Source organism: Micromys minutus, assembly GCF_963924665.1.
Source record: "Micromys minutus genome assembly, chromosome: 20".
In the NCBI taxonomy this organism is placed as follows: Eukaryota; Metazoa; Chordata; class Mammalia; order Rodentia; family Muridae; genus Micromys; species Micromys minutus.
Window position 1 is genome coordinate 49510586 of NC_137955.1, and position 12229 is coordinate 49522814.

Below are 12229 nucleotides of genomic sequence, written 5' to 3' on the forward strand. Positions count from 1 at the left end.
CGAGATGGGGCGGGAGAAAGGAAAAGAAAGCACCATTATTCACAGCTGTTCTAGGAACGACACTTACTGGGCATCAGTTCTCAGGCATTCTTCTTTCACGCGAGCGTATTCCTGGTGAGTGTCCTGATACAGCTTCAGAGAACTCTGACAAGGAAAACAGAAAACAGTCATCAGCCATGGCCCGTCAGCAAGGCCCAGGAGTCACTCGGCACCTCCACCAACAGACTAGGTTCCTAACCAGCTGAGCTGACAGCAGGGCAGAGCAAAGCTGCTCAGTTCCCAGATACACCACCTCATACCAGATGCTGATGTGTTCACCTCAGCGAACAGTGGCAGAATGGAAGCTGATATTGGTACATTACTGCTGTCAGAAAATGGAATTAACACAATCAGTATTAATGGAAATACATGAATACTGACTTATCTGCTGTGATGACCCTATGGACTGGGAAGACACTGTGCCCATGATGTGGTCTCTACTTGGCACTTCTCTGACACTAAGCTCTGAGAAATGAGCTTTATCCAGCCCTTCCCAGAATGGACTTGACAGGCTGGCTTATCCCTGCAAGTCAAGGTCACTGAATGACAAGAGTCTCCACTGAGCTCTGACTCCAAGGTGCACACTTCCTGAGGACACACTGCAGATACTGTAAGACAGAACACTCACTGAGTGGACAGGAAGAGCAAAGGCACACTGGTGTGACCTTCATGGAGTACAAGTACATCACTACTAAACCACAACATGAGGAAGACTAGTGACAGACAGTGGCACTCTTCCCTGAGAGGAGCCATCAAGGACACAGGGAGGGATAACCATGGATAGCCTGACTGCCTCTAAGACCACCCCACCATGTTACAGATGCTTCTACATACAAACTCCATGGGCACAATACTAGGACCCTGTAAAAAATACTAACAAGCACGCAGGAAAGCAGTTGGAGCATTTTGAGCTGTTTCAGGGGCCTGGATTTGAGGAAGAGAGCCTGTGAGAGGTCAAAGTATCAGTTTCCCATCCAATGCGTCTATCTTCTTCCTCAGGTAAAGTACCAAACCCTCACCTGTGGGAACTTGTGAATGAATGCTGCTCTCTGTGGACCTCGTGACCCTGAGAAACCACAGGACCAAGCTGTCAAGAGCATTCAAATTAACTGGCTCAGGGTCCACAAGAGGTCCTCAAGGACGTCTGAACTCTACTAGCGCAGAGGCCCTGAGTGCTGAGCTGGGCTAGACCAGCTCAACAAATGAAATCCAACTGCCCCAACACTGCTACCCAATGATTCTTCTATCACTGATTCTGAATGTCTATGTTATTTCTCATTTAAGTCAAGAGGAAAAATTAAGTTAAAAAAGGACAGTTACTTAGAGATCAAAAAAGCCACAATTTACACTTAACCCTCTCAACACTTGGGAAGAGTCCCATGAATCACTGTGAAGCCATGCATCAGCTGGAGCGGGATGCTCAGAGTGGAGACTCAGGGGGGTTTCCACCGGCTCTTCCATCCTTTGCCAACATGAGCAAGTACACAGCTAATCCTAACAACTGACAAAGGCCCTCCATAGGAAAGAGGTGTGGACACCTTTTTCTCCTCCAGCTCAGCTTTCAAGGATCCCAATTCTTCTTGACATTTCTGCAGAGGGGAGATTTTCTGTAGCATCTGCTCTACTTGGTGATGCAGTGTGCTGTTCTCTCTGAAAATGGACAAAGTGTTGGCATCACTGAGCGGAAACTACTAGAGTGTATTAATAAACACTAACGTTAAATGCATTCTTCCTGCTCACAGTAAAGGTCATAACTTTTTAATGAAACTGTATCAAAAAGCAACATAAGATGCCCATCCAACAGACATCAGTCCATGGGAGAAGCCATCTGAGGACACTGCCAAACATCGGGCATTTATAATCTTCAGCTTCTCCCCATGCATCCCAATTAAATGGTACAGCATCTTACAATCTGATTTATAGCTCCATGCTAGCTTCTAAGTGACAGCTATAGTCAGAGCATAAAACACCACTACAGCTGTAGTGGTTTTATTTTGGTATAAACACAAGATAAATGGCAGAACTGATAGAACAGCTTCAGCTCACACAGTGCTCAGCATAAGTTACTGAAGCAAACCATGAGGATGCAATGTGAAACCCACACCATAAAGACATTAGAGCCATTTGATACGACAGTGCAATCTGCTTGTAAGGGAGCATCCAAGTCAGGTCTCTGGCCTCCACCTCTACACAAGCATTCACGGGTGTTATCACACAAAAGCCAAGCAGCTCACCTTCTTGCAAACTGCAGCTGTAATCCTTGTTAAAGAAAACTCATAACTTCTGTCTTCTGATGTGTTTAAAACTCTCTCTTATGGTGATCATGTACACCTAGGCTAGATAGAGCATTAACGGTACACATCTGCCTCTAACAGTGGTGAATCTGCATTAATCCTACTTACCAGTGTGTTCACACCTGTGGTGGTGTGAATAAAAGTGGCCCACACAGGCTCATGCATTTGAATGCTTAGTTACCAGAGTTGCACTATTTGAGGATTAGAAGGATTAGGAGGTGTGGCTTTGCTGGAACAGGTGTGGCTTGCTGGAGAAAGTATGTCACTGGATGGGCCTGGAGGTTTCAAAAAGCTCACACTAGGCCCAGCATATAAATCCATTTATCTAGACACCTATATATCTCTGTCTGTCTGTCTATCTATCAGCCTACACATCAGAAAGTTGCTTTCAGCTACTACTCTGGTGCCTGCCTTTATGCCACCATGCTTCCCACCATGAAAACAGACTGACCCCCTGCCAGTGAGAGCGAGCCTCCGGTACAATGCTCTCTTTATAAGAGTTGTCTTGGCCATGGTGTCTCTTCACAGCAGTAGAGAAGATAGAACACAGTCAAAACATCTATTTCTGTACTAAAGCCTTAAATAAATGACTAATTATAATGACAAGAAGTAAGACTGATGAGGAATACTTTTATTTCTGTATACATCAGAACCTTCAAACAGTCCTGCAGATAAAATGAGGCATGCACAAAGCACTCGGGACCACACTACTTCTCAAGGTAATGAAGTGAACATTCATTCCTTCTCCCCACTCCACTACGGCCACAGAAGATGTGCTCAGGTTCCTCAGAAGAGGCAGGATAGGGGCTGAGCTATAGTAAGCCTAGGATACTGTCACCCAGAGGTAGGAGAGTTTCACTTCTGAGCTGTAACAAATATATCCTTGGGGCTAATGCCAAAGTGGTTCTAAAATTAGTTTCTGTAGCTGATGCCAAATATCCCATCACAAAACAAACCTCTGTATCTCAAACAACAACTGCAGGCTTTATCTACTTAAGGGACCAGCTCTGGGGCTGGCAGTATGGCTCAGTGGTTAAGAATAAGCAGCGTTTCTAGCTCAGAATGCAGCACCTATAGGAGGTGGTCAAAGCCACCAGTGACTGCAGTTCCAGAGCTCCAGCGCCCTCTCTGACCAGCATGGGCACTGCACTCACGTGCACAAACCCACACAGACACATACTTAGTAAACCTTGAAGACAAAGAATCAATTTGTTTATTTTTATTTAAGTTTTGATAGGGAAATTTTAGAAAATGAGGCCACTTACTCTATCATGAAATTACAAATGTAATTACAAAGAAGTTTATGCCATGTCTCTCAACGTGCTGTAGGGACCACTGCTCTAAGTGGCTAAACAGTACTGCAGGGACCATGGATTTTCCCTCTGCAAGAGCAACATCTGCCCCAGCACTGAAAAGAGCCCAATCTCCACAGGTCTACACATATGGATTTTTGTTCTTTTGAGAGAGATGTAAAGGAAGGCAGCTGTTATAAAAAGATGAGGCAGAAGCAGCCAACACAGTGAGTCTAGGCTGAGAATTGTATTACAAACTGCATTGCTTATACAACTGTGGATATACACATTAATAAGAACAAGATCGATTTCTCAGTTAAAGACAGCGATCAGCAAGCGTTACTGCAGCTACCACGATGCATACAGTGTTATACCCACAGACATGAGGAGCATCAACTCATTAAAAAGCCAAGCACCCGAAGAAAACCAGAGCAAGCAACAGAAACAGAGTCTGCTCGGCTACCTCAGATTAGGATTCCCCACCACACACCCTTTGCTACCACACTAAAGTCCTGCGGCTGGCTGTGTTTTCGAGATGGGCTCCCTCCCATTAAGCCAGCAGACACTGCCTTTTGAAGGTGAATTGTTAAGTGGAGGCCCTCTTATCTTTTTGAGTCATCACACATAAGTCAGTGCCGACATCCAAAGGGAAAAGCAAGTAAAGGATATCATCGCATTTCTTCTGATATTCTGTCAGCAGGTTACTGCAAAAGAGAAAAGAACAGTTAGGCCCCAATGTCACTGGGCAAGCACACCACAAGGAGGTATGGCTCAGATCACGCTGGGTGGCCTCTCAAAACAAAAGCATGCTGGGCTGACATCACCTTGATTCCTTAATGCACTACATAGGAGCTTTTGATCTACAACATAAGACTAACAAGGGATATTAAAATAATCTCACAATGTACCATGAAATGGTGAGGCAATTTGACACCCAACAGACAGAACAATTTTGGAGAGAAAACAGCTTTTAAAATCAAATTTGGCAAATATAATTTTATAATTAGTGAACCACTAAAGCACAGGGCTCAAGGTTTCTGCCCTAGCCAGCACCATTGGGCCCGCTGTGGACTCCAAACCACCCCGCTTCAGCCAGCTGAAGAGGCCAACAGAGGTTTCCCAACACACAGATATACTTACTCTGTATTAATAATTTTTTGTTTCAAGGCAATTAATGCTTCAACATATTCATTTAAGTTCTGAAAGAAAAAAAAAGCTGCAGTCAGCTATTAGCTTCTGTGGCATTTCACTATATGCAACTCTCCCAGGACTGTCATTGTAAAAGCTGGCTTATGAGCCACATCATCAGAAATGGGCGCCTCCCCATGCACCCATGGTGAGAACTGCCCAGCGCACCGAGCTCAGAGGGCGGCAATCGGCACTGGCTGCCTACTACTTAGCAGACACAAAAGCTGTCAGTAGATACAGCAACGTGACAAAAATTAAGATAATGTGACAGATCAAATATTATAATGGTTTCACAATCAAGTTTAAAAGTAATTTTGTGAGATCTGTGCTACACTGCAGGCGCCAATCAGAAGCTGGTTCCAAATCCTGTTAAGAAACTGAAGATTAAAGCATTCTTATTACACTGTCGAGGCATTCCCAACAATTAAAACAGATTTTTCTTTTCTTTAGCTGAGTTCTTTAAAACCTTCCAGAGTAACATCATCAGTGTTTTAAGTACAGCGCAGTGGTGTTGCAGCATCTCATACCAACAACTCTGCACGCAGGGCGACGCCCACCTTTCCCATCTCAGAGGTCAGCCTCTAGTCAATGCCAAGGACTTAAGGAGCAGTAACATTTCTGTTCAGAGAGCCCATGCTTTGATAACTACCTGCACAAACCAGCTCAAACAAACCAAAGCCCAGGCTAGAATCCATGTGGAAAAGCACATGTCTGCTGCACTCTCCACACACCTTTCTCAGTTCTCTTCTGAAGGCAACTTGGTCCTGTTTAGTCTTTCTAACAGTGAGCAAAGGATGTCCTTGCTTGGGATGCTTCCCCTCAGCCGTGCTCTTGAATAGTCTTAAAGGAGTTCCCATTAGCATTTACTTACTGGTTTATTTTTGTGTGTACAAGTGTGGTGTGGTGTGTGTAGAGGTCAGAGGTCAGCTTTGTGAAGTCAGGTTGTCAGGCCTGTGTAGAAAGCGTGGTTCCTGGTAGGGCCCCTCCCCAGCCCCGCCCTACCCCTCCTCAGTGGTGAGAGGTCTTCTCAGTGACTTCTGGGCATTCTTTCTTCTTCCTTAACAAGCTGCTGGTATAGCACTTGCTTGGTGCTGCAGCTGCCATGGTAAACGACGGTATTTGATAGGAAGCAGCCTCTCATCAAATGCTACACACATGCATGCCTGTTAAATCACCATCCAGGACATTCATACAGCAACCAGACATGGCTATGTACTGACATAGCTGAGGATGTCTGAGTATGTGCTAAGGCTTTGTTTCCAGAAGCAAATTTAGCAGGTTCTTTATCAGATGAAAATGAGATTTCTTTGATGTATTTGTTGTCTGTAACAACTTTTTCATTTTACAAAAATGCCACTTACAAATGGATGCAAAAGTTTGTACAACAAAATGGACGAAGCAAGTACTCGAGAGTCAACAGTGGACACTGCTAACCTGAGCGGTGCCTGCTGTACTTGGGTGCCAGCTCCGGCTTTCTACTGTGAGGGAAAGTGTTTCTCTGCCAACCAGAAGGAAGCCAGTCTTCCACACACTTGGGGCATGAGTGTGGGCCCACGGTGACCCAAAGCATGGGGTCAGGGGACCTGAGTAAACTCTAAGAAGGGCCTTCATTTCATCCCAGTCCTTGACTTTCAGGATGCACGGTGCCCAAATGCTGGCACCAGCTCTTCATCCATGAAGACTGAACCACAGACACAGTCCTGCACAGTCTGGAGACACCATAGGCCCTTCCCAAGCTCCTAATACACCACCAAAGATTTCCAAACCTCAACTAAAATGAATGAGAAAAGGGAGACTAAAGCCAGACTTCAAGTAAACAAAAGGAGACAAGCAGACAAGAAAACCTTAAAGGCACTAATGCGCTAATAGAAACAGGCACACTGAAGAAGCCATATGGTGGTTAAAGGAACAGAGAGAGCACTTAGAATATCAGACACAGGGACATCCACTAGGGTGCCTGTAAAAGAAAGGGACAGCTAGTGCTGACAGGGATGAGAAAACTGACTCCTAATCACAGTTGAAGGGAGTACTAAGCTGTTGCCACAAGGCTAAGCATTACACTCCTGGGCATACACTCAGAAAAACAGAAGACATATGCCCATGGCAAGTTCCCTAGCAATATTTACACCAGCATTCTTTACACTACAAACAGAAACATAAGGTTAGTGCTCATTAAAGGATAAATGGCTAAGCCACCAAGTACTGAGAATGAAAAGCAACGAGCAATCTGACTACCAAATGAACCCTTAAATACGACACATCAGACCCTGCACACTAACCCATTTCTGCGGGCTGGGAGTGGGTAACCACTCAACTGCTAGATGATTTATAAATCACTGACTAACAGGACACATTAAGAGGATACATTTTACATGAATTAAGTTATAGCCAAATTAAAAGAGTTTAATTACAGACTCAAAAGTTCTCACCAGAGAACTCAACAAAAGGTCTCAGAAAAGAAAGCAAAATCAGAGGTGAGAGAAAAGAAAAGGTCAACAAATTTTGGTCTCAGGCCTAATAATAAGCGTTCTGGACAAATCCATGGAAAAGACAGAAAGACATGGGAGATACAGTGTCAAGCCTTGGGCCCCATCTCCAGGTTTCCATTATCAGACAGAAAGGTTTGTCTCCAAAAAGATGTCTCCAACATCTAGCCCAAAGTCTATGGATTCCAACAGGATGCCGCCCAGGGAACAGAAGTAGGATTTCAGAGGGGTGGAGATGGGGTGAAGATCCTCTAAGCAAGCTGAACACAGCACTCACCTCCCAGGTTCCTGCCTGACTGCTGGTACGGTGAGCACATGCCTCATGCTTCTGTGGCATCTCCCCCACCATGGACTGTATCCCCTCAAACCATGAGCCAAAACAAATGCTCCTTCAACAGATTTTGCTAAATTTTATCATAATAACAAGAAAAACTAAAACTAAAATCCAACTCCTGAACTAGATAGACATTGTGGTGTGCGGTTGTAATCCCAGCACTGGGAGGTGATGGGAGGTTAAGAAGCTAAACTCAGCTACACAGTGACTTGTTTAGTAGCTGAGGCCAGCTATGTAATACGGCCTTTAACATATATCACATATACATATATAAATGCATTTATGTGAGAATTAAGGCAAAAAGGCGATGAAGGAATGCAAAGGTAATAATGTAATCAGAGCACGCCTGTCTCTACTTCACTAACTGAAGACCTGCACCCCAAGGACAGCAGCAAGAGGTGCAGAGACAGGGGCCGTATTAGTGCACCTCCCTCAGATTCCAAGATTACAGACCTACACTAAATGTCTTCAACCAAAATCAAGTAACAAATTTACTAATTTTCATTATAAAACACATCCATTACTTTTATTCACATAATGTAAGAAATTAAGAATGGTGTCTTTTGGGAAGACGGGTACAGGTAAAGTGGTAGGCTGTCTGAATAGAACAATACATACAGTTTCTCTCTCAATCACATATTGCCTTAGAGAAACAAACGGGACTAAAAACCTTAAAACCACAACAACCAATCCCTTGGCTTAACCTAAAACTGTAATTCAATGCTTGTCTAATTTACATGCACCAACAGACTCAGCCCGGCATTGGTTTTTGTCACTACTGAGGTTTACTATGTGTGGCTGCTGGGCTACAAATCAGTAACAAATTACTACAACCAAAGGTCAAGAGTGCTCTGTGAGACTATGGAAAGATACTTAGGCTGCTGGGAAGCATGCTGCCTTTAGATACATTTCTGACACAACGATAAAAAGGCAACTGTGTCTTTCACCTTAAAGAAAACAAGGGCCAGACCGACAGAAAAGTGTTCTGCAAGCAAACGACTATTCAGTTCAGAACCTGGACCTGTTACCCTAAGACTCCAAGTCAGAATGAAGGTCCAGCACCAGAGCAGGTGCGACTGTGGGAAAGACTATGTGGACACCTTCTGCAGGAACCAGAAGTCTCAGTGGCTTCTCCTGATATTTCTCTCCTGAGAAGTTTAAGCTACACACAGCAAACACGTGCAGTGGTGATGTCCAGTCATTCTTCTCCCAACAGGTCAGCAACCCAGTTCCAGTCTAAGTCTCCTTATCTCTTCCCACCCCTCCCCATTCCATTCTTTCTTCTTCAAGGGCCCAGACCCAGCTGCCAGATTCTCTTCAGAAGCTACAGGTTGTCAGAGCTCCAGTAACTCAAAATACCACCTAACCCTTCCCCGAGAAAAAGATTCTTATTATAAACTCCAAGCCCACAGAAACCTAAAACTGGTTTCCACTTCCTTGGAAGTAAATTAGAACATTGCAAATACACTTCACAAACATCTGAAGAATAGGTAAAACTCCCCAGTTCAATGTTTTAAAGCTTTAGCCTCAGATTTCCAATAACCTTTTCACCTCAGCTTCCTTTCCTTCTTCCACCACACTTTGAAGTCTTGGTACCCTCCACATCCCAGACATGAGAACCATTCCAACACTTCACCCTACCCTGCTTCTCACACTCAGGGCTTTCCCTGCTACCATTCTGTTCCCTAGCACTTTGATGAACTCCTTGCTGTAATGCTCAGCAGGTCACATTAGTGACATAATTTACCTTTGGTCAAGCACCACTCCTGTTCATCAGTTCATCTTGTGCCTTCCACCTGTGACTTTTAAACTTTTACTCCACACTTTGCTTTGGTGATGTTAATGGACAAAAGCTTCCATCTCTCAACATACAGGAAATAAGCAAAGAGCCTCCTAGGATGTTCAACAGTCTCTAGAGACTCATCTTCCCAGAATTACTTTGCAAATGAAAGACATGTCCCAGAGACAGAACTCAAGATCTCTGCATCTACCCCTGAAAAGTCCTTTCAGAAATCACCCTTTTCTTGGTAGAAGCACAGCCCTAGGGCTCTTTACTCTTGTTTATGGCTGCTTTCACATCTCAATGGCAAGTGAGCAGGTGTGAACAACTTCCCAAAGCACAGTTGTTCATAATCTCGCCTCTTAAGGAAGAAAGTTTACAGACTAGGTCTGTACAGAGCTAAATGAACCTCTCCTCTATTCACTGTTCACCAAAGTGAAAGTGTGGCTTGGAGGGAAGAGAAAAAAAGGTGCCCTTGGGAAGCAAAAGCAATAGCTTCTAGGCCATAGGTTAGAATACTTCCAACAGCGAAGGTGGTAAGAAATAAAGATGGATCCAGGCTGTCAACTGAGGCACCAGGATGGTCACCAGTTTCTGACCTAAGCAACCTAAAGAACACAATGATACTGCTGATTCAACAGGACAGGGACTCCTGGTGGGCAGTGTGTGGATGCAGCTCCCCAGAAGGCTCAGAAGCATGGGTCTCACAGCCGTCAGTACAAATACCTGCAAAGACTCACCACGTCCTCTGGAGAAGCCCAAGCCCATACAACGGTGTGTGAAGATCACACAACCAGGGCTCTTCTGGCTGTTTTGACATCTGCAGATACTAACCCTTCAGCCTACCCTGGCCTCACGGGCCTTCATGTTCTTCACAAGCACATAAGGAAAGCGACTACTCTAGGCCTCAGGACAGATGCCCGGCTCCAAAGAAATCAAACAAACTCATTCTTTTACAACCTTGCTCAAATGACTACAACATGGCTTGGCTCTCCATCATCTCTATAGACTATTCCCCAAACAACGAGAATATATGAATCGGCGCAGACACTGCATGTTACGATAAAAACCAAGCTTCCACGGGTAGCTACCTGTTCTGCATCCCTTATCTCATCTCACCAACCACAAGGCTTACTTTCACGGGCTTTGCACATCAAAAAACCGTCCTACCTGTTAAAACCGATATACAGAGCTGCTTTTCAACATACGCCACTCCCACTGCCTCAACAACACCTCAGACATCTTCCATTATTTTCTTCCCAATATCTAAAATCCTGTCGGGTCGTACTTTCGCACGTCCGTTCATCTTAACCGTGTCCAGCTGGCTTACCATAATGTGAGCAGTGCCTGAAACCAGGCATAAGAGGGATGAACTGAACAGTGGCAAGAGCGAGTTCCGTTTAGCCACTGACAATAATTGAACGGGAATCTAAGATAGAAAGCTGTCAGAGTCTCCAGAACTGAGAGCACTGAGGGCTATTTCCATTGCATCAGTAAAACCCAGAGGCTATCTGCAGCGATTCATTGTTAAGAACAGAGCATGCCACTGTAACAAACTACCAAGACCTACAAATCTTCATTGAAATATTTTAATCAGACAACTAGCATGCTACTTAACAAATGCTAAGCTTGATGGTATATTAATAGATACGTGTCATCTGAAATGCATCTCTTGAGTCTTTAAGTCTAGCGACCCGGGAACGCAACATAAAATATAAAACCCTTGCCTTCAAGCAACAAATAATTAGGAGTGCGAGGAAGCCTTCATCCCAGCAAGGATGATTCCCTCCTCACTTAGACTGCGTCACCCACCCACCCAACTCGGCCCTGCAAACCCTGAATCGGGCAGGCGAGAAGAAGCCAGGAAGAGCACGCTCACTATCCGCAGCCAGCACCGCAGCAGCTGAACCAAATCGGGCGTCAGGGATTAAACAAAGCACCGGCACCCGCCCCCAAAACAGCGCAAAAGGGTCTGCCAGGGATACTCTCACCTGCTGCAGGGAGGCACAGCCCTGACACCTCGCGAGGTCGGCTCGCCCGGGCGCCGCCGGGTGCGTCTCGCCGGGCATCATGGTGCTGCGGCCCGGCCTGCAGGGCGCGCGCTCAGGGGCCCGCAGCCTCGGCCCTGCTCCGCCGCCCGGGCCACCGCCAGCCGGGCCGCTTCCCGCCGGGAGCGGGCAGTTCCATGCGTGCACCGAGGTCCCCGTGGAGCCGGCCTAAGGCTCAGACCAGCCAAGCAGCCTAGGGCACTAAGGAGCAGCGCAGCCCGGAGGGCCCAAAGCGACGACAGCACTCGAGGTCCCCGCCCCACCCGGCCACGCCTCCATTAGGGCTGCCCGCAGCGCCGCCTTATTAAAAAGCCAGTACGGAGCGGGAACGTACAAAGACCAAATCCCTAGGACGAAATCCTGGAAGAGCTAAACAAGAGCCAGATCCTCCCTTCACTAACTGTCTGTGATCTCCTGTCAGCTACCTCATTACAGGCCCCGTGTAGACACCTAAATCTCTTCAGCCTCCAAGGGGCGGGGTTTTGTGACATCATCTGTATGCAGGACGCCGAGGGAGGACCCGAGCCTGGGTCTGGAAAGTGCAACCACTACTTGCAGAACGGCGGTATTCTCCCAGTAGTCAAGCAGGGAGAGGAAGAAAAACTACAATTCCCGGAGTGCCTCGCAGCAGCTGGGGGCAAACACCTAGGCCAACCTCCAGGGTTCCAAGCTCTGCTACTAATGTGTGGGGTGTGTCTGCATACAGCCAACCCAACAACCTCCTCAAGTGGTTTCCCAGCCGCCATCACACTTCTGCTGGAGAAGCGG

The 12229-nt window shown here is 46.0% G+C and overlaps 1 protein-coding gene across 5 annotated transcripts in view; it reads right to left on the bottom strand.

Annotated features, from left to right (window-relative positions):
- Positions 1-11649, bottom strand: part of ICE1 (interactor of little elongation complex ELL subunit 1) — a 38866-nt gene extending 27217 nt beyond the window's left edge. For 3 of the 5 annotated variants that reach the window (XR_013975449.1, XM_080933560.1, XM_080933558.1), the window contains exons 1-3: positions 11405-11519; positions 1578-1689; positions 68-144 (exon numbers count right to left, since the gene is read on the bottom strand). Coding sequence is in view for 4 of the 5 variants with exons in the window: in XM_080933560.1 (XP_080789686.1) it covers positions 68-144; positions 1578-1655 (155 nt within the window). In the remaining variant the exon portion in view is untranslated. Of the gene's footprint in view, positions 1-67; positions 145-1577; positions 1690-2273; positions 2387-4292; positions 4330-4765; positions 4825-11404 lie in introns of those variants that run through there. The other 2 variants (XM_080933562.1, XM_080933559.1) reach the window with 2 other exon arrangements.
- Positions 11650-12229: the final 580 nt, after the last annotated feature.